Here is a 23,322-nt window from a genome sequence, read left to right as displayed (position 1 = left end):
TGAATGACGAATTATGAAAAGTCAGTTTAATACAAAGTTTGTGAAAATTGATTGAGAATTCTGTATTCAACAGAAATTATTCAACATTGATTATCTAATTGATACTTGAAACACACCAAAGCTGGCTAGCTATTTTAACAGATAATTTATGGCTGAAGTTCTGAGCACTTAGCTTCAGGTTTGACTGAAAATTGTGTCTTTATTTTTGTCAAAACAGTCCCTCGTCTTTGTCTTATGAAGATACCTACAATACTCTTAAGTATGCTGACCGAGCTAAGCATATAAAGGCTGAGGTAAGATATGCAGCTGTGCTGTTTGCTTCCTTGCTATTACTGAATTATTACTTTGTGTAAGATGAAGTGTCATTATGATGGATGGTATATGCTGAACTGTGGTCGTGGTAAAAAAATTTAAAATATTGTTTCATTGAAACTCTTTATATTAGGTAAATTGCAATAATCCAAGAGAGAAAAATGAGGAACTGTTTTTTTGTTGATGGATGCTTAACTATGGATTTAAATTCTTCAGCTGACAAAGAATGTGCTCCAAGTGGACCTTCACGTGAGCAGATATGCCCAAATTGTGAAGGAGCTAAGGAAAGAGGTAAGCTAAAGTACTGGGTTTCTTTTAGGTTTATAAACTATGTATAATAGTATAACTGGACAACAACTTGAAGTAACAGATGAAAAAAAATTCACTCAAAGTTGTATGATGTTTGAATGAGTATAGTTATATTTTTTTCAGTATTTATGTGTGAAAATATTCGTATACATCAACTAAACGAAAATGAAATCATTTGAATATTCCTTTCACGTGTGTCAACTACAAAAGAGTAGCTCTCCATATATGTAGCCTGATTTGAACCCTGCTATATGGGTATGAAGACTTTTGGACATACATGTGGTGCACGCTTTGAAATACATATACATGCTGGATGCATTCTTACCAGATTGAGACTAGAATGGGAGAGCCATACAAAAACAATATTCTGACTCTTTTCAGATATCAGAGCTGAAGGAGAAATTAAGTGCAGCTGGTACTAGCAGCGGTGTGTCTCCCTTGGTCCCTGTTTCCTGTCCGAAAACCAACAGGTAGGCAATACAAATTGGAAAAAGAAGCCTGCTGTTTGAAGGGCTTTTTAAGCATAATGCATATAAATTAAGTCGTCATTTTTACTAATGACTATTGCTAAACTATATTGAATCTTAATGCAGCTTGTTCACAAGAATATTCATGATTTGAGAGCTCATTAAAGATTATATGTGTTAATGATTCTACCGTGTCAGAAAAACTTTGTTGTAAATTTGAAAATCCTTCTGGGCTGAGCATGTTTTGTTTGGGGAAATACTTGCAGAAATTTTGGTATTCCTTTTGAATTTGTTTTTTAGCTGTTCATTACAAATTGATGGGTTGCTTACCCTATACTGTTGCAATTATACTGGCTTGTGTCAGATTTCAGAAACCTTAATAAAATAATAACACGACTCAATGTAAAATGTATAATTTACATGTAGAACATATGTATCAGGAGCAACTATAATGTGGGAAGTTAAATTAGAAAGTATTAAGTTCATGCTTTATTGATGTTTTAAGATATGTGAAGGTTTGTTATCTGGTATACTTCTTGCAGCTTTCAAGACAAGTTATGTCAGATTTTCACAACAAGAGTCAACATTAGGAAAGAGTTATTAGAGTATGAGAGTTCATCAAGAGAAATCCACTGGAAAGTCCTCTGCAAGAATCGCAAGTTGTCAAGGCTTTCAGTGATAGATTCCATTGACGGTACACATCTACCTGTAAGTATTTGTCTTCAAGGTTAAGGGAAATAAGGGGTCTCTGTTTCCTCTTGCTTGTTAGGCTTACCTCATTTCCCTTGATTTGTATTTGTATGTGATAGGCCATATTAATCTATTCAGCGGAGAACACCTTGTTAAACTACATTTATGTGTGTATAAGAACGACACATCAATTGAGATTTCCCCATCTGTTACATAGATATGGCTTTTACTTTAGTACTGAGGGGCTGATCTAGGCCAATTTTGAACCGGATATATATAACGGGTTTGGGCGTTGAGAGTTAGGGCGCCCTAATGAAGGACCGAAAGAAAAAAAATATACGTAAAAGGGTTTCATAACATAAATACAAATGTATAAAGCTTGAGGTACCAGGAAACTTAAACTATTTAACTGTTGCATATGAATTAGAAAAAACACCAACCAAGGATGGCCGCGTCATGCTATGCCATTCAGTTTGATCTCCACGAAGGTATTGTACTGTTACAACTTCTTAGGTTCTGTTTGAATCTGCATGGGGAGCAGAAAACGCGGTCAGAACGTAACGTCTACATGAGGTCAAGGTGCATACGAATCTGGTCTCTAGTACTGTTCTCGGTGACCTGGTGAGTGCCCTGATCAGTGCAGAGCACCTTGAGTGAAGCTAAGAGTAAACATGCCCCGATCACAGGCCACGAGTAAAAGTCACTACAAAAATGCATCTACTTGGCGATCTATCTGATTGGACAACGCAGATAATGAATGTAAGACACAAAGAATAACAAACTTTTTCGCCTTTAACACTCAAAAAAAAAGGCCAATCAATGTAAAATAAAGCTTATCATTTACAAATAACATTCAGCGATGGTCAATCTGGAGAAAACATACATTTTGTACTAACCTCGATGTTGATGAGAATACTAACAAAGAATCAGATCTTACAAACAGTTATTTTATTTGATTGGTGTTTATACCATACTCAAGAATATTTCACTTAAGTGACGATGGTACAAACACCTATGAAACTTAATGACGACTGCCTTGAATCAGAATGCAGTGAACAAAAGGAATCTAGAGTAGGCAGTGAAACTGAAAGTGATTCAGAGATTGCACTAGAAAACTGGCGTCAGCAAAGGACAGAAGAAACTTTTCACACAAGTAGATTCAGTAAGTACTAAGGTGAAAAAGCAATAACTGTAAATACATGCTACAGTAAAATGTTTTCATTTTGGTTTATTGTGACACATTTATTACATAACTTTTGATAAAATATACAAGAATTAATCAAAATGTAAACAAACAAATTGATTTAAACTTTGTCAGACCGTAGAATAAGATACTCTTTGCAGTCCTTGTCTCAATTCTTACAGAAATGCAGGTCTGAAACAAAATCCCTGACAGAATAGATAAATATCAGTGTTATAGTCAATGGATTGTATGTACTGTTAAACTGCTTGAAGCTACTGAGAATGCATTTCAGAGCATTTAGAAAATGTGGTTGCTATATTCTTTTTTTCACCTCGCTGTGCTCGGCATGGGTGCCCAAACTTTTGAGCTAGATCAGCCCCTGGTACTTAGACACTGCTCAGCATAGTATTCTACCTTAAAAAAGCATCAGTTAATTCAGTACTTAGAGATAAAAATGTAGACGTTGGCTTCTTAGGCAACATGACACATTTAAAAGGCCGACAGTGTCAGAGTGATTGCCTGTGCTCCTAGAAATGACCAACATTTTAAGATGCAATGGTTAAAATTTCTTTTTTGCTTTGTTAAAACTTATTTAAATATTAGTTTAAAGTTATATATTTAGTGCATATATTTAGAGTTTAGTTTTATTCATGTAATAAAATAGTAGTATTCAGTGCTCATGTAATAGCTGTTTGTGTAAACAGAGATCTGTATAACTATTCATTCCTTCAGATTGTTGAGAAAATTAAGAAATCTGTGCAGTCTAGCCAGAGAAGGATGGTTACCCTGAACCACAGAAGAGAGTCAGTGATGTCCAGGATGACACATAATGTGGACGAGTTAAAGCAGTTGGAGAAGGAGATGAAGTGTTCGGAGTCAGGCTCTGTGCCACAGGTAAAGGAATCAGTCTCGCATAGGTGCATCTGGCTACCATAGTGATTAAAACTCACTACTGAAGTTTAAGGTGTAACGTGATATAATTTGGACAGTGTATTAATTTATTAGATCTCATAGAGTCACCGGACATTTTTCAAAACCTGATATACAGTGATGACTGGCTGATGCAAAACCTCCCACTCACAAAGTAATAGAGCTGGTACTGAATATTTGGCATAGTTGTTGGACTAGGCATGTATTTTATATATTTATGAAGAGGTGTTATTGAATATTTGAAACAGGTCTTGGCTCAGAAGCTGAAGATGCATCACCTTGAGGTGGAGGTGACAGATTATCGGCGCTGTAACAAATATCTGGAGAGTATGATCAGGAGTCAGGAGAAGGAGGCTAGGTTGAATGACAGGTCAGCTCAGCTACAGCTCTCTCTCTCTGACACATGCTGTACCAGTTTGTCACCATGTTCTCTTGCTGAACACATTTGTTAACTACCAATGGGAGAGACTCGGTTTAGAGGGAGTCAGATCACTGTGTCGGGGCTGGAGGAATAGGTAGACTTGTATGTTTAATTTTTAGGGAGTTCCAGTGAGGCAGGACTTTAACGGAATGAAAGCTTTCCCTTGCAATGGCCTGTTATCATAAGGTGATAGAAGAGATGCTGAGATCATTGTTAAACGCCAAGCATACAAACCAGTTCTTCAAGAGGAAGTAGGTGAATGGGCGCGCAGTTCCACTCGAGGTGTCATTTTAGTCCCTCTTGCCAGCTTATGCCGACATCCTCTGCAGTTGTAGTTGGGAAGGCCTGCCAACAACCTGTTGATGATGTTGGGTTTCACCAAGGCTATGCCCGGTTTCCTTCCATCATAATGCTGGCCACTGTTGTATATGTGAAATATTCTGGAGTGCATGTAAAACACCAGCTTACATAAATTTCACTTCATGCGGATTCTGTACTGTGTGGTAGAATAGTAATAAAAACTTTTGTTACCACACATTGCCCAAAGTTTGGGAAAAATGATGAGGTAATATGCATTCTGATGTGTTGTCATTGCTCTTGCTACACAGAGTCTTAACAAACAAAATGTCATATATTTTTTTTCTTCTGACTTCTCCAGATTAATTGGAGGTCTACTACAGATGGTTAGGAAACAATACTTTGTTCTCAAAGGTCATGGGCTGTTGACCTCAGATGTGTCTGAGGATTTCATTGGCCTCAAGCAGTTGATCGATGGTGCTCAAGAGGTCAGGTGGGCTGACCAGAACTCCTCCCCACAGAAGAGAAGTCCCCTGCTCAGTTTTCCTGTTCTGTCAACATCAACACACCAGTCCCCAGGTTTGTCTGTAATACATCATACATAGGACTAAAAAAAAAAAACAGTCCTAACTGTGTCTGTTATCAGGGAGTTTGTCAGCTACTTGGTGAGGGATGATGTTTCCCAGGGCTGTGCTAGTTCACTTCATTCATAAAATTACCAGCACAATCCAGAAGACACTGAACACTATTTCCATGTGGCAAGGTGTTATATGTACTAACAGAAGATCACTGATTTGTAAGCAGCTTGAAGTCTATTGGTACGCTAGTAAAATGATAGTGCTGTAAACTGTGTAACTGTTCAACGGTTTCAAAAGAAGTACATGCCTGAAATGTACAGTTTACAACCCAGACACTTGATGCCACTTTCTCTAACTTTGTAGATCAAATATGCAATTATTAAAATGTTACTCATATAAGACTTTGATATTTCACACACATTTTCAATGGATAGTTAGACACCTTTCATGAACATTTTTTATTATGTAAATATTATTAAAACAGCAGCATCTTCAAAAGCCTGAATTGCACACCCTGCCAGACATATGATGCCACTGTACATTTTTATGCACACACTTTTGCATTTGTTGCTGTTTTAATACTTTTCACTTCTGATGCAGAAATTTTCATGGAAGTTGTCCATGCAGTAAAGAGTAATGCACTACTTTGCCTTGGCTCTCTGATAAAATATTCTACTGGTTTCAAAATATGTCTAATTAATCAAAGATATCCTTGGATGATGACCAAAAGCCTTTGATTGATGTGCTTGCATACTCTTACGTAGCTGTTGTTATCTTCCCTACAGCAAGATGCCAAGGTTTCCCACTAGGATCTGACTGCCTCGTTAATCTTGTCTTAAACTTAACATACTGTTGATATAAAATGTTAAAGTATTTTATAAAATATTGCCATAATCTAACAAGCGACTGAGGAAGATAAGATTAACCATATGATGGTTAATTCTGAATTACAAAGGGAAATCTGTGTTTAAAGAAACGGTGGTGTGACTTTGAAGAGGGCTTTAATCTACCGGAAATATGAGCAAATGGAATGACATATTGTTAGAATAATTGAAGCCTTCTTGACTCTTTGTGGAGATGTAATTTATGGAAAAGTGTGCTTTTGTTTCAGTTACGCCAAGTTCAAAGTCAGGAAAGGGACTAAACACTTCTTACAGCCCCTCTCCGCACTGTGTAAAAGCTTCATCTAAGGAAGCATCAGTCACCTCCCCATCCATTGGTGATTCTGCTAGGTCACAGCATCTCACAATAGCCAGGCTGTCTGGTGATCTAGGGAAACAACCTGAGGTCTCTCCACCGGTGGTCACCCAGTTTGCTGGCAGAACACCCTCAGCTAAGCACTTTGTCACAGTACATGGGGCGAGATCGGAGTCTCCAGCAGAGGACGAAGGGCTGGAAGAAAAGCAGCAGGATTTGAACTTAACCTATGTCTGTGACAATCCCTCTGCAAACACACCTGTACGCAGAGCAGAGATTGAGACTGTAAGTGTAGCTGACAAGGGAAGAGTTGACATCGTGGTGAATCCAGAGCTGCAGCATGTCATTAACCCTGCCACCCAAACAAAGGTCAGAGTTAACACTGCTACTGTTACAAAAGCCAAACCAAGTGTTGATGGCGAGAACTCGGGCTGTGTTCAAGCAAAGCGGGCTATGAGCTTTGACACCACACCCCCAACCCCTAGAGTAAACCAGACATTTGCTGATGCTGTCAAATCTCCAGGCAGGCCTCCACTGCGGGCTATCACAGACAACTGTATGTCACCATTGGCAATCCCACTGGACACACCTAAATATGATAAACAAAAAAGGTTTGTACTTCATGTAATCTGTTCTTGTGCACTGCAGGAGATAACATTTTTTCTTAATGGTGACGTCTTAAATTTGTTCAACCCAACATTTTCCATGCATTCCAAACACCATTGCCCAGTGACCTGTGAATGATCACATAATTATGATAAATTATCCCAAAGAAGAAATGTTGTAAGTTTGTCTTCCATTTTTCTCAACATTTAACTGCCACTTATCTCTGTCATTCCACTGGCGTATATATCCTTGTGAGGTCATGCTAAGACATTACAGTGGGCAATCTTGGTATATTCCGGCTAGGGCCATGAGTGTGAAGGGAAACAGCCAAGTACTGGTTGGTGAGGTGTCTATATAATCTGACTGGGGCAGATTTTACATCTGCTGTATGCAGCATGGTGATCCTGTGAGACAGCACTGTATTACTGTATGCTGACACTCAGGCCTGCTATAAGTCATGGAGATGCTATTGAGCAAGTCCGGGGCAGTGAATATAAACATAAATTTGGGAGCTCAAACTAAATGGATATGGTAATATACAAATGTGTACTGGACAATTTGAGCTGTCCTGAAGCACAACAGATGTAACAACCACAACAACAAACCCAAGTAACAGATACAAAATCAGATTACATGTACTTTCTTTGAAGTGCCTTTTCCACGATGAATGGAAATAACCGTTGAAATACATGTAACTTTACATTTAAAAAACGGACCTGTTTATCCAGTGTTTAGAATGCGTCATGTTAGGGTGCTTTATGAGTTGCTTGGTCTTCTTAAATGTGAGATCAGTCCCGTTGTCTCTCAGGGAATTTTCAGGGTTCCCAATTCCATTGTTCTCAGGGACCTTGTTGGCAAGTAGTGGTCAACATTCTCTCATGTGGTCTTACATGAAGTTTGCTGGAAATTGCTTGTCTTCCATGATGGAATATTGCTGGAAATTCCTGGTCTCGGAATGACCTGTATCATGCATGGGAAAGTTTGCTGGAAATTGCTTGTCTTCCATGATGGAATGACCTGTATCATGCGTGGGAAAATGTGCTGATGGCCTGCCAATGATCCATGAAGTAATTCTGTTTTCTGTCCCCGTCAAAATTGCTTCGATTTATGTCCGAGTAAATAATTCTTTAATGTCACTTTGTGGCATCAAACAAATAAGTTCAATATTTTATGTCTGCTGATAACAGTACAATGTACATGAATGGTGGCAATTTTAGCTGACACATGAATGTTTTCCATTTATAGGTCAGAATGCTGCATAAAACAAAAAAAAAATTGTATTCAGATTGCTGTTTTCTTTATATATTTTTTTATAGAATTGCTTCCTCAGACAGTGAAAACATAACCAAGCCTGGAAGTGCAAAGACAAAGACCAGTGCATTGAGACGAGTTGGTCTTCCATCTTTATTCAGCCAGACCCCAGGTAAAGCACACCTTAACAGTAAGTCAGTGCTCCATTGTTCCGCCACTACCAGCCCTGGGCCATCACCAGGAGACTGCAGTGTTTTAGGATGCTGGTTGGTAGATCTGAACTTAATGCTAGATGCACATCCAGGTCTTATTAAAGATAGATCACAGACATGACCACTACCTATGTTAAAATGTTACAACCACTAGCATTCACACACAATTCTGCAAATTTTGTGCACTTGAAGTAAATCTTGGTGACACCTGAAACATTATGCGAGTCGAAAACGTAAATACACGTAAAAAGCTCAAACAAGCTGAATCCTGGGCTATCATAAAAGTCTGCATTGCTGTAGCACAGAGTAGACGATAATCGCCATGTCTTTTGTTTGAGGTGTTCTTCACTTGCATTTCAACTCACACTCTAAACAGCTGTCTGGCTTTAATGTTGAAACTTGGCCTACACCAGTGGCCGTCATTATAATACATGTATATCCCAGTATGTTAACATTTAATGTTGACAATTATAATTAACAGATATATCCCATTATTTCCTTGCTTTTCATGTCAACATTTGCTTTAATATAGACCTCATTAGAATCCATATCTCACATTAATAAATCTTCTTTGCACAGACCCCAAGTACCAAGCACGACGAGTTAACCCTCGCTACATGCAGATGACAAAGGCTATGGCAAACAAGAGGAGCGGCAGGTAAACAGTTCGACTTGCACGTAATTAATGGCATAATGTGTAACCTAGCTTTAGCATGTTTATTTGAATCTCTGCTGTGTAACGTAGCATTCTAAACCACTGAATAGTTCATTTTTGTGCAGCAATTTACAAAACTGACCCAAACTGTCTAAGAATGTCGTGAGAACGTACAAGTATTATAAACTTAAATCTGCAATATGTTTTAATGATCAGAACTGACAATAAGGTCCACTGTTGACATCACGTATGTTGTTTTTTGAAGAACAAAGACACTGACTGACTTTGATGAAAACAGGCTAACAGCAAGACGAGAGAAGATAGATTTGCCTCAACATAATTTTTTGTGAGTTCTAAGCTTTATCAAATTCTGCTTGCATGTTTTGGATGTTAAGAGCTTGATTAACTGGGGTTTTTTTTGGCTTTTTTTGTGTCCACACTTATACATGTGTTCCTGTACCTTTTTTTTTGTCTGTACTTCTTCAGTAATGGTCATAGATGCTTGTAACCTTAGTAACTGTTGTGGACATGTACTTGAATATCTTATTACACTGCAATTCCAGAAGGCAAGACATTTTAGTGACAAACCCTTTCTTCCTGTGGTTAAATGGAGGGAGTTATGGTATTGACATTTTTTGCAGACGATTCCGGAGCAAGTCAGTGAATTGCCTGAAGAGTTGATGTTCCGGGTGTGGTGCTCTCAGATGGATGGCATATGTACAGTGAATTGCTATTAATTGACTGATTATCTGTGATGATAGATGAAATAAGACTTCCAGTGTAAATAGAATTCTGGTGTGGACAAGATTTCCAGTGAAAACAGACAAAAGCAGCAGACTGACCTCATTTTTCAAAAGTGAAAGTCAGAATTCAGGTTTGAGGGTCAAGTAAAAATTATGAGATTTCAACAATTCAATAATGTTAGCAACATTTCGCAGCTGTGTAGAAAATGCTTGTGTTTGAAAGGCCTAACGAACTGCCAGATCAGTACCATAGATCATACAGTGTGAATTTCAGCAGTGTTCTACAGTTCAATGTTTACACATTGAACTGCTGATTCCAACTTCCACAGTCTACTCCGATCAGAGAGATTTGCAATAGACCGTTAAAACATGGCACGGTGCATCCAAAATGTATATAGATATGTTGTATGCCAATGTGAATGCTCTATGTACATATGCTTGTACATTCTGTTGCACATGCTAAACCCATACAGATGTCCATTTTCCTAATTTTCTGAAAACTCAGTTTAAGAGGAGCAATTTTGAAATATACATGTACTTTGTATATCCAACTCTTTATCAAGTGTACAGGACAAGCCAGTCAATTTTTCTATTTCTGGAAAGTAAAACTGCAGTATTTAGCACTTCATGTATCGCTTCTGTTGGTGACTGTACTGTGTAAGCACTTGGATGCGAGTGAATCCACTGCTAACAAAGAACAGTTCCTGCCATTATTACACTGTATATGTACCCAAATGCCTGAAGCTTGCTAGACATTAGTAAATAATTCTCAACATATGGTACTAAAATAACTCTTATTTTAGCACCAGTTAACACAAAATACTATTCCCAGCTGGCTCATTTTGTCTTAGACAGATTGTGGTTCTTGTAATATACATGTATGTAAAAGTACCTTCTTACAACTTCAGCTGGCTAATAACTGACAGGAGATTAAAACAGTCTTTGTTACCTCTGGTTCAAGGCTGTAAATCAGTCAAACATGTCTAGGTGACTGTGACATCATTACTTAATGAGGGAAGTGTGAAATCATTATTTTACAAAGTAATACATGTACTTGAGATTAGGGCAGCTGTAATGCATGGGTGACTTTAAGCAGAATGAATGAGAGAATCATGGGTAATCCGTATGCTTTCCAGTCCAAAACTGATCATGATTGACTTGATTTGGATAAAAAATACATTTGTTCCTCTTTCAACATTATAGAACCATAAAGACAGTAATAACATTCAGTAATAAGTTTTTAATCAGTACACATACTGCATCAGATCAAATTATGCAGAATTGTTTCCATGTGGCAATTTTTTCTGTTTTTGCTTCAGGATAGACAATTATTTTACTCCCTTTTTGATCTTTTATGAGCTACATGTAGAGACATGTACATGTCATGTAAAATTTTAATACATTGTACATCTTGTACTTGTGTGTACAAGTCAGAAGAAAATATTAACAAGCCTTGAAATGTAAGATTATACAAGCTGCATGTACATTATTGCCTCAAAATCATGAAAAATGTAAATAAAAAACAATAACCCATTGTAAAAGTTTTCTTGTTCTTACACGTAGCTGTTTTCTGGCCTTGTACAAATGTTTTACTCACGACATTTGTAAATTTATTAAGCCTTTGTTAAGATTTGTTATTGCAGTAATTTCTGGCATGTAAGGCAAAGTCATGCATAAGAGCGAAAGTTGCTGGTTATCGGACAGACTTGTGTTCACATGTCAGTCCTATTATTCTGATGGAAATTCACGATGAGAAGTGTGATTTCGTATTAAATCAACAGTAATCTCCAGTGGAAGGCCATTATTTCGATTTGTGCCAACAATCCTACTCCGAGTAAATGAAAGATGGAACCTCCAGTACGCTAGATACTGTACTCCGTGAGTTCCCTCAGTTTATTGTTGATCCTATCCTCATAGTGAGTGAACGCTGTATGAGATTCCATCCTCCTAGTGAAAGAGGGGAGGATTGTTTTCTTAGACTGTAGGAGATCTCATCCTCCCAGTGAGCAAGGGCAGGGTGAACTTCAGTCTGTAGTAGATCCATCACTGTCATCAGATGTTCTCTCTGAACAACTGCTCCTACCTGGGCTGTGAATGGTAATCTCCCTACGGCCTGCAGACCTGAGTCTATGTAGTGTAGAAATCACACCCTTCCCTGTTTTAATGACACTGCCATTAGGTCTCTTCTGCTGCTGCGGCTCAGTAGTGTCAGCAGAAGGCTCCACAAGGTTCCCTTTGGAAGAGTTCAGATGAATACTGGAACTGAAAACAGAAAACATTAATCCTTGCTCTGCTATAACAATATGGGTTTAAAATAAACCCTTAGCTGGAAAGATCAGGATTAAGTCAAAATGTACATGTAGATCAAATTGAACTTCCTTTTGATTTAGATAGGCCATATGATGAGATACATGTACTTAGTGGTGTGGTTATTCACGGATCTCGGACTTAAAATCTGCAGGCCATTCCACAGAAGTGTGAATAGATTAACGATTCTTTGTTAATTCTAAATATATCAACCCAAATTTTAATGACCCACTGCTTCTGTTTACATATACAGATATAATTACAAGAGGAAACAATGACAACTACATTTTAATCAGTATTATTAGACTGCTATTTTGTGAGAATTGGAGGTTAAAAAAGAAAAAACTTTCTCAGGTCAAAAAGAATACTCAGAATCAAGCAAAATGAGCAACCATGAATACCAATGCACAAATCATTAGAACTGGTAGTAGTGTGTTAAGATAATTTAACCGATATCATAATTTGATATTTCATTTACATATATAAACAATATGCCATCAGACAAGAAAACCAGAAGCTGTGCTCGGTTGCTGTTCATGCTTGTCCATGCTTATTTACACTACATACGTGCTGCAAATGTTATGGTGCTTTTCTACACTAGACATGACTAGGCTGAACTACATGTATTCTACATGTGTAATATATACTACAGGAGTTTTGCTAATCAGCTACAGTACATGGTTCATATCTCCGGTAGATGCTACAAGCCGATGGTGAGTAATAGTGGACAACAAAAATATGGCAAATAGATATTCAATGAGTGAGTGAGTGAGTGCTTGGGGTTTAACGTCGTACTCAACAATTTTTTAGTCATATGACGACGAAGGAATCCTTAGGGTGTATGTAATGTGCCTCCTTGTCGCAGGACGGATTTCCACCGCTCTTTTATCTAGTGCTGCTTCAATGAGACAACTTACCGAAGGCAAGTAAGCAGCCCCGCCCGAGCCATTATACTGATACGGGTCAACCAGTCGTTGCACTATCCCCTTCATGCTGAACGCCAAGCGAGGAAGTTACAACTTCCTCTTTTAAAGTCTTAAGTGTGACTCAACCCAGGACTGATCCTGGATCTACCACTCCCGAAGCGGACGATATTCAATGAACTCAACACCTTGACATCACTAACTGGGCTATACCGTGACCTCACTGATTATACCCTCACTTCACTACATCCACACAAATCTCAATTGTCACACACATTTTAACAATAATCACCTGTATGTATTCTGGGGCTGATTCCAGAAAGCCATATCTGACTTAAAGGGATACAGAATTCATTCTGATTGGCTGGTGTGAGGGATAGGGAAGTCCAGGCTATGCCTTGCCCAAGCTGAAGTTTAGGTATGGTCCATTAATTCAAGTGTGACCAAGGCTGTGTGATTTAACCCAGGAAACCCTATTTCCATTGTCAGCCAATCAGCAGCAATTCTGTATCCCTTTAAGTCAAAAATATGACATACCATCCTAACGTCTATTTTTTGATTTTAGAAATTAAAATCTAGTTCACTTCATCAATACTATCTTAAGACAAATGTGTCCAATTTCCAATTTCCAATTAAAAAAACTAAAGCATTGTAAAGAGGTATTAGATTTTGACTTCAAGTTAAGTCAGATTTGGTTTTGTTTAATTATTTGTTCTGTTCTTCATCTTTGTTCTTACCCCTTAAACTCGGCTAATCACTCTAAACCGTGAACAACCATAAAATACACAACATTCATAATTTGGAACATTGCGTATCAAATATGACTTCAGACATATGATGAAGGGCTGAGCTCTGCCTTGTTTCCTTCGACCATAATGCTGGCAGCTGTCGTATAAGTGAAATATTCTAGAGTAAGGCATAAAACACCAATCAAAAAAATTCAATACACAGAGGATGAATGATGTTGTAAGGATTGTACCTGCACTGTGAACTTACGGACAAATTACCACTGAAACATTAATGCCTACAGCAATGCCCACAGCACTAAACCATTACAAAAGGTGTCCAAATCTTTGTAAAAGCACCTCCATAACATAAGTTTGACTGGACTGCTCGAGTACAAACAAATCCTATTCTCTTTAAATGACACTTTAAAAGCATCTCTTAAAAAGGTCCATCTTGTGAGGCTCAAATGAAATAAAAAAGCATGAATGTCCATGCAATTATAACAGCTTTCATTCGATTAAGTGTTTCTGATGTCCAGAATGAACTACCTTTTCATGAACTGCATTTCATTTATTTATTTATTTGAATGCTGTTTTATGCTGCACTTAAGAATATTTCACTTATACAACGGGGACCAGCATTATGGTGGATGGAAACCGAGCAGAGCCATGCGAAAACGCACAAACATCCTCAAGTTGCTGGCAGACGAATTGTATTTCGGTAAGGGGTTAGTACTAAAAAAGCTCCAGAGTGAAAACTAGTCTAGCATCTACATGAAGCAATCAGGCTTATACATATGGTACTTGTAGGAGACCTACCAGGGATGTGCGAAGCTCTCACAGCTTCACCTTGGCAAAGACTTGGTTTTAGACTGCCTGCTATCACATTAAAGAAACTGTCTTATTACTACTGAAAATTGTTCTCATAACTCATCGCTTGAGAAAACTTACCAAATACAGCAAAAAAATGAGAAACTACATTGCAAAGTTAAGTAACTTATGACTTTCACTTAAACACATGCTAAATTATACTGCCATATTTTTGGTTAAAAAATTTAGCATTCTCGCATGTAGTTCTTCTCAAGACATTCGATACAGCTGATGACACCTTTTCACGAGAATCATTTTCTGTTCAGATTTACAACTTGATAACAACAAGGAAAATATTTCCAATGAAGACTTATTGTACATTATTGTACTTACGTAGAGCTTTCCCGATTAAGCCCCTCAAATAGTTCATCTTTCTTTGGTAAGCGCCCTGTGGAAAAATTAGACATTTACACAATTGACATGACTTTCACCAGCGAGAAATATTGAAGTCATTAATTCCTTTTCAAACCACATGACTGATTTATAAGATGCTTTATGTCTTTACTCTGTGATATATGTCATTATATACATGGCTGTATTAATGATCATAAAACTATGCATAATAATAATGGTACAGGTACCATCGTTTTTGATTTTTTTCTTCTTGAATGACGATTAAGTGAGAATATTTGTAGGCTTACCAATGGCTTCATTGATTCTCTGGCTCTTAGCTACAAACATAAGGAAACTATAATAGGTGACTTGGGGCATGTCCAACAGTTCCTTCAGAACATCCACTGAGGGGACACTGTAAATAGTAATGAGGAGATTGGACAAAGTGACATAGTAAACAGTGTTTAACTGACTTCTATTATGACTGCATATCTAAAACACTGCCCATGTGGCATCAAGCCCCCATCACTCACTGACACAGTAGTCACTGCATGTCTAAAACACTGCCCATGTGGCATCAAGCCCACATCACCAACTGACACAGTAGTTACTGCATGTCTAAAGACTGCCCATGTGCCATCAAACACCCATCACTCACTGACCCTGTAGTTACTACATGTCTAAAACACTACCCATGTGACATCAAGCCCCCAATCATTCACTGACACAGTAGTCACTGCATGTCTAAAAGACTGCCCATGTGACATCAAGCACCCATCACTCACTGACCCTGTGGTCACCGCATGTCTAAAACACTGCCCATGTGGCAACAAGCCCCCATCACTCACTGACACAGTAGTCACTGCAGGTCTAAAACACTGCCCATGTGCCATCAAGCCCCATCACTCACTGACACAGTAGTCACTGCATGTCTAAAACAATGCCCATGTGCCATCAAGCCCCCATCACTCACTGACACATTAGTCAATGCTTGTCTAAAACACTGCCCATGTGGCAACAAGCCCCCATCACTCACTGACACAGTAGTCACTGCAGGTCTAAAACACTGCCCATGTGGTATCAAGCCCCCATCACTCACTGACACACTAGTCAATGCATGTCTAAAACATTGCCCATGTGGCAACAAGCCCCCATCACTCACTGACACAGTAGTCACTGCAGGTCTAAAACACTGCCATGTGCCATCAAGCCCACATCACTCATTGACACAGTAGTCACTGCATGTCTAAAACAATGCCCATGTGCCATCAAGCCCCCATCACTCACTGACACAGTAGTCACTGCAGGTCTAAAACACTGCCCATGTGGTATCAAGCCCCCATCACTCACTGACACACTAGTCAATGCATGTCTAAAACATTGCCCATGTGCCATCAAGCCCACATCACTCACTGATACAGTAGTCACTGCATGTCTAAAACACTGCCCATGTGCCATCATGCCCACATCACTCACTGATACAGTAGTCAATGCATGTCTAAAACATTGCCCGTGTGCCATCAAGCCCCATCACTCACTGACGCTGTAGTTACTACATGTCTAAAACACTGCCCATGTGGCATCAAGCCTCCCAGCATTCACTGACCCTGTAGTTACTACATGTCTAAAACACTGCCCATGTGGCATCAAGCCCCCCATCATTCACTGACACAGTAGTTACTGCATGTCTAAAAGACTGCCCATGTGCCATCAAGCACCCATCACTCACTGGCCCTGTGGTTACTACATGTCTAAAACACTGCCCATGTGGCATCAAGCCTCCCAGCATTCACTGACACAGTAGTTACTGTATGTCTAAAACACTGCCCATGTGCCATCAAGCACCCATCACTCACTGAAACAGTAGTTACTACATGTCTAAAACACTGCCCATGTGACATCAAGCCCCCCATCACTCACTGATGCCGTAGTCACCGCATGTCTAAAACACTGCCCATGTGGCCTCCAGCCCCATCACTCACTGACGCTGTAGTCACTGCAAGTCTAAAACACTGCCCATGTGGCATCAAGCACCCATCACTCACTGACGCTGTAGTCACTGCTTGTCTAAAACACTGCTCATGTGGCCCCAAGCCCCATCACCCACTGACACAGTAGTCACTGCATGTTTAAAACACTGCTCATGTGACATCAAGCCCCCATCACTCACTGACACAATAGTCACTGCATGTCTAAAACACTGCCCATGTGCCATCAAGCCCACATCACCCACTGACACAGTAGTCACCGCATGTCTAAAACACTGCCCATGTGGCATCAACATAAAAAGTAATACATCACTAAAAAGAGCTTTGTCGTCAGGATACATTTTTGAAAGGCTTTTAGCTTTTTTTACTTGCTCAGTAATCTGGATGTGCGGCTGTGCACACGGTCTAACACCAACTCATGAAAAACTGATTTACAATTTTGCCCTGTCACAGAAGAACAGGCTGCTATCTATGCTGTCCTGACATGTACCTGAATTCTGCCCTGCCACAGGTCTGGTAGAGCATCCTAAAGAACAGGCTGATATCTATGCTGTCCTAACACGTACCCGAATGTCACAGGTCTGGTAGAGCATCCTGAAGAACAGGCTGCTATCTATGCTGTCCCAACACGTACTTGAATTCCGCCCTGTCACAGATCTGGTAGAGCATCCTAAAGAAAAGGCTGCTATCTATGCTGTTCTGACAGGTACCTGAATTCTGCCCCATCACAAGTCTGGTAGAGCATCCTAAAGAACAGGCTGCTATCTATGCTGTCCTAACACGTACCTGAATTCTGCTCTGTTACAGATCTGGTAGAGCATCCTAAAGAACAGGCTGCTATCTATGCTGTCCTGACAGGTACCTGAATTCTGCCCCATCACAAGTCTGGTAGAGCATCCTAAAGAAAAGGCTGCTATCCATGCTGTCCTGACATGTACCTAAATTCTGCCCTGTCACAGGTCTGGTAGAGCATCCTGAAGAACAGGCTGCTATCTATGCTGTCCTTACACGCACCTGAATTCTGCCCTGTCACAGGTCTGGTAGAGCATCCTAAAGAACAGGCTGCTATCTACGCTGTCCTGGCTCTGAGGCGGACTCTTCCTCTTCACATTGGGCTGGTCATCAGTTGAGGATGGCACAACCACCGTCTCTCGCGGGCTGCTCTGTGACTGCTGTAATGACTTGTAGATCTCTGTTGCTTTGTTTAAAAATTCTGACAAAAGAACGGAACAAACTTGGATACACATGAGAGTTACCCTAGAAAAAAACAAATGGGAGACCTGCCACACTTGCATTAATTTAGAGTTTAATCTGGGTAAAATTAAGAGATATTCATATAAATTAATAACATATTCTACAGTTCCGGGCATTCAAATGTTTTGCAAAACTTGATGTTTTTCAACATTTATGTTTTCCGTTTACAAGAAGATGACTCAATGTTGCCAAAGATGAACAGTTATTTTGTCACAAAGACGTATGAATTATTAGTATTTCACCTACAGTTTGACCCGTAAAAATGGACTTTCATAAGCACATAAATGCCTTAAAATGATACTTCACAGAAAACTCAGAGTGGCCCTACAAGGTGAATAAATCAATCATAAATCAATCAATAAAATCAAGTAAAACATGTCACCTGAAAGATGCTAAACTTAAAATAATGATAGCACTTTCACTACTACAGACTTTACAGACTTACAAAGTTATGTGTGCACTGGACATGGAAATATGCAAACCTTCATAGTAAAACTGTGCTTGGAAGGCATATAAGAAGTCAGAAAATCCAATCAAACAGTCCAGGGCATCATCCATGAGAACTATTCTGCAAAAGTCAGCAAACATCAAAATGATCTTCCTGATATTAGGGAGCTTAGCTAGTCACATAAGTAATACATACAAATACATGTAGATGATACTTTATGTGAAAGAATTATGTCCATCTATGCATAAAATTGTAAATGAAAAATATGTATGTGTGACTGTGATGACCAGTACAGTAGAATGATGAGGAAATGATAAAAGCCAAACACTGCTTTTTAGTGCTGAAGTGTAAGATTATTTGGAAGGTTTCAAATTAAAATACTGACAGTATTTATTTCTTTATTTATTTGACTGGTGTTTTACGGCATACTCAAGAATATTTCACGCATACGACGGCAGTTAGCATTATGGTGGGAGGGAACCAGGCAGAGCCTGGAGAAAACTCACGACCACCCACAGCTTGCTAATAGATCTTCCCACCTTCCTGGAGAGGAAGCCAATATGAGCCGGACTTGAACAGTGACTGCTCTGGTGAGAGACTCATGGGTCACTGCGCCATGCTAGCACGCTAATCACCTCAGCCACGGAAAATACAAACTCCCCAGTGATCATTTTAACCCATCACTTTGCATCAGAGTGCAAGGAAAACTGGTGTTATAGTCCGAGGCAAGATTAATAAACTTTATCTCGTCGATATGGTTAATTATTGTCAGGGGCTGGGTTTTCCTCTGCTGTCAACTCGTCAACTTGATGTACCTGGCAGTTTTCTGAAGAACATCAAAGGGAAAATCAGGACAAAGCAACTGTACCAGGGAATGGTACTCCTTGATGCTCAGCAAGTCTGAAACAAAGATAAGAAAAGCAACAAAACATTGGTGTGATATCTTTGTGTATCTTTTCACTTTCTGGAAAACACCAAAATATTTCAGATACACAGAAAAGACAGCACTAATGAAAGTCCTTAATTTGCTAAATTAAAACCTAGAAGGTCACCTCTTTTCGGATAAGAAACAAACTGCTGGCAGTTAGCTTTGAACCCATGACCTCTATGGTGTGTCAACTCAGTGATGACAGTTCAAGGCAAAAAAGATCTTTATCAACATGATCAAAGCAAAGGTTTCCTAATAACAGTCTGCATGAATAACATATTCCTACAGTGTCATAACCAACACTTTATACCAATGTATGACTCCAATAAAATAACAAGCACCAGTACAGTCGGTTACAAGGGCATTCAAGTAGTGTGTCACTAGTCTCAGCAGTGGACAGCCTAATGGTTTTAGCGTCCACCTAGAAGTCGAGAGACCCGGGATCAAACCTGGTTCCGGTCATACCATAGACATTAAAAATGGTACTTGATGCTGCCTTGCTTGGCGCTCAGCACTGAGTGGTTAGAACAAGGAAACAGAACCAGTTGGCAAAAAGTCAGTATAATGTGACTGGGTGGGGTGTCATGTCTGGTGTCTTCGGCATGATGCTTCAGTGGCGGCCGGACTTTGGTAGCATTGAGTCACCCTGCCACAAGAAGACACAGTATATGTACACACACGTTATGATTCCACGTCGTAATATCACTGAAAAACTGTCAAGTATGACAATAAACCATTCATTTATTCATTCATTCATTTCTAGGCAATGAAAGTGTTGATAATTAGGGTTGGCTCATCACGACATCCAAAGACCATTAACTCTTACCTTGACAGATAAAAGTGATAATGAAAGACTAAAAATGTGTTACTTGAACTTTTGTATTCATGGTGGTCTAATTACATGTCACTTTGAAGCCGTAGTGTGGTTTGTATTGTATGTACTGCATTTGAACATAATGAGGGCAAAGGGTCAGGCACTAGCCATGTTAGCCTACTTACCGTATCATTCTCCTACCGTCAGCCAATGTTATACCTTCATCATACTTAATGCCATACTCAAGAATTTTTCACTTATTTGATGGCATGGATTTTTTTTATGGGTGGAGGAAAACTGGAGTGACCAGGCTAAACCACAAACCTTTGACAAGTTACTGACAAACTTTCCCACGTGTGCCTACAGATATGCACACCATATTGTCTTCACTGGCCCCTGGATGTGTGTACATAGTTCAGACATCCTGTTTCTAATGAGACCATTGGTAGATTTCCCCCAAGTGTGCAGTTCTGTACAAAACCTTGGTCTGCCTTGTACTACCCTATGTCCAGTGGGACAGACCTGAAACGGAACAGTAAAATACCACAACATACACCTAACATCAGTGAACTCTGGTTGGCTCTCTATGACATGACTTGCCCCTGGATGTTTTCCAGGTCCCCAGTGTTAATCTAACCATTACACCAATTAAAATTCACATACACCACCAATTTAACCTGCTGAGTGTTGTTGGCTTATTTTCAACTACTTAACAGTTCCGTTACCAGATTATCTTGTTATCTTAGTGTTGTTGGTTTATTTCAAACTACTTAACAGTTCCGTTACTAGATTATCTGATGGACTACCAAATATCAAATGGCAGCTCACCTCCACGCTCTCCTATCTGTTTAAAACTGCTCCAGAAAAGGTGCACAAAGGAGGCTCTGTTGTGAGATGTGGCCCTGACAAAGGAATACTCTCTGAACATTGTGTGGTTTCCATCTCGTAGAGCTGAAAAACTAAAAACAAGGGGCCCATAAAGTTACATTGATACAATATCTAACTAAATATACATGATATGCTACGGAAGGCTTAATTCAATACAGAGGAGACAGAGGTCTATGTACATGTGTAGACAAACCAGGTGATGACAAGAACTCAACTACCTGAGTTCTAATGAGTTAGAATTGATGAGTTCTAATGGATAAACACAAGATGTAACAGCTAATCAGATTTATGCTAAATTTCTTTCAAAGCAGGAACAAAGCAGGTGGATGGTAAATTTATAAGCTTTGCTCTGACAGGGGCCTACAGTGTGTTGGTACGGGAATTACGCTAAAGACTGGACAGATTTAAGATTCTGTATACATATAGTCAAAACATAACAGAGTATCTGAATGCCATACTTATTGTACTTAGCCGTCTAAATATATACTGCAGAGAAAATGCCAATGAACTTATATGTTATCTTTATGGGAATTGGAGGGCCTCTGTGGCTCAGTTGTTTAACGCGCTAGCGCAGGGTAATGACGCTGGAGCCGTTCACTGTGGTCACTGTGGGTTCAAGTCCAGCTCATGCTGGCTGCCTCTCCAGCCATATGCAGGAAGGTCTGACAGCAACCTGCGGATGGTCGAGGGATTCCCCAGGGCTGTGCCCGGTTTCCTCCAACCATAATGCTAGCTGCCATCCTATACGTGAAATATTCCTGAGGGCGGCGTAAAACACCAATCAAATAAATAAATCGAAGAAATATTGGAATTGGTGACTTACTATTCTGTGAGGTACTTTTGGGCATTGACCTTAGGGTTTTCCTCTCTGTGCTCTAAAAGTTGCGCAACACTATCTTCCAGATAAACCAGAATATTATGTTCAGCTGGAATGAAAAGAGCAGGAACATTAAGTGGTAGTATTTTAATAACATATGTTAGCATGAAGATACTTTTCTACAAGTTATATGCCACACTGATATTAATTACTGCTATTTACCAAAGTTTATCACCAAATCTGACCTTATTAAGTTAAAACCAAAGACATGGTTTGACAAATTCTGCTTTCCCGCATCACAGTGAATTTATATAAGGATATGTTTTCCATTGCTGATGCGCATGAAAATTAAGTTTGAAACAGTAGTTGGAATACAACGATATACAAATTAAGAAGGTTTCTTCTTTCTTTTTCTCATGATTACATGTATAGCTAAATAGCATAAGGGCCTGTAGTATCCATGTTGGATCTCTAACAAAAGAATTTCACAGTCCAGTGTCTGTGCTCATAGTTAAAGTTAGCTTCCATGCGAGTATAATCTACAAAAGAATTGGAGATATGTACAATTGTTTTGCACATCTGTATAATCAGAGAATAAATATCAAAACGGCCTGCCATTTGCGAGACCATGGCGCATGAATTTCCTTTAGAGATCCAATATGGCTGCGAGTGTATGTCATTACATTCAGGTTCGAAGTCAAATGAATACGCCTGTACACCGAAAAACGTACCCAGATATCTCTCAGCGGTCAGCGCGTACCTGTCCATACTACTACCATCAGTATCCATGTCTGCTTGGCATTCTTTAATCCGGATATGGTACGGCGTTCTCACCACGTAACACACACAACACGATGCAAAGTGAAATCAGTAAGTGCTCAGATTCCGTTACTACTACCAACTCCGTCGCTGTCAATGCCTGGCCCAGACTAGTTAAGCGTGGTTGCATGAAGCTGGATTTATCAACGCGTAGTCATTGGAAAAATAACATGTCTCTTATACATACAGTATAAAGGAAAAGATTTGGTGTTAAAAAGGCTGAACTATTCTCGGCAGCTCCACGCCATTTTGTTTACACTGGCTAGCAACACACACACGCATATGCAGACAGTGGTTATTTCCCTTGTCCCAAGGGAGCTCTTATGTAGGTTACATGCTCGAACCGGGTGTCGCAAA

The 23,322-nt window shown here is 39.4% G+C and overlaps 2 protein-coding genes across 4 annotated transcripts in view; one reads left to right on the top strand and one right to left on the bottom strand.

Moving 5' to 3' along the window:
- LOC135468192 (kinesin-like protein KIF18A) overlaps positions 1-9,877 on the top strand; it is a 15,401-nt gene extending 5,524 nt beyond the window's left edge. Inside the window, exons 8-19 of the mRNA XM_064746301.1 lie at positions 218-293; positions 529-603; positions 1,003-1,091; positions 1,631-1,796; positions 3,694-3,855; positions 4,140-4,261; positions 4,971-5,188; positions 6,299-6,995; positions 8,307-8,413; positions 9,033-9,111; positions 9,374-9,454; positions 9,750-9,877. Of these exons, the coding sequence (XP_064602371.1) occupies positions 218-293; positions 529-603; positions 1,003-1,091; positions 1,631-1,796; positions 3,694-3,855; positions 4,140-4,261; positions 4,971-5,188; positions 6,299-6,995; positions 8,307-8,413; positions 9,033-9,111; positions 9,374-9,454; positions 9,750-9,789 (1,912 nt within the window). The 3' untranslated portion in view covers positions 9,790-9,877. The remainder of the gene's footprint in view (positions 1-217; positions 294-528; positions 604-1,002; positions 1,092-1,630; positions 1,797-3,693; positions 3,856-4,139; positions 4,262-4,970; positions 5,189-6,298; positions 6,996-8,306; positions 8,414-9,032; positions 9,112-9,373; positions 9,455-9,749) is intronic.
- Positions 9,850-23,322, bottom strand: LOC135468193 (centriolar satellite-associated tubulin polyglutamylase complex regulator 1-like). 3 transcript variants are annotated; one of them, XM_064746305.1, is made up of 10 exons: positions 22,878-23,322; positions 22,153-22,255; positions 21,270-21,400; positions 19,515-19,599; positions 18,734-18,819; positions 18,012-18,210; positions 15,318-15,424; positions 15,010-15,064; positions 14,626-14,682; positions 11,979-12,113 (listed from the first exon to the last, which is right to left on the bottom strand). In XM_064746305.1, the coding sequence occupies exons 1-9, from the start codon at positions 22,933-22,935 to the stop codon at positions 14,652-14,654; spliced, it is 855 nt and encodes a 284-aa protein (XP_064602375.1). In that variant the 5' UTR covers positions 22,936-23,322; the 3' UTR covers positions 11,979-12,113; positions 14,626-14,651. The 3 variants fall into 3 exon arrangements, with proteins under 3 accessions (XP_064602374.1, XP_064602373.1, XP_064602375.1); XM_064746304.1 differs by lacking the exon at positions 14,626-14,682 and having other exon boundaries at positions 9,850-12,113; positions 22,907-23,317; XM_064746303.1 differs by lacking the exon at positions 14,626-14,682 and having other exon boundaries at positions 9,850-12,113; positions 22,878-23,314.

This window comes from Liolophura sinensis, chromosome 6 (genome assembly GCF_032854445.1).
Source record: "Liolophura sinensis isolate JHLJ2023 chromosome 6, CUHK_Ljap_v2, whole genome shotgun sequence".
NCBI lineage: Eukaryota > Metazoa > Mollusca > Polyplacophora > Chitonida > Chitonidae > Liolophura > Liolophura sinensis.
The sequence above is the reverse complement of the archived record's forward strand: the minus strand, read 5'-3'. Positions and strand labels throughout refer to the sequence as shown.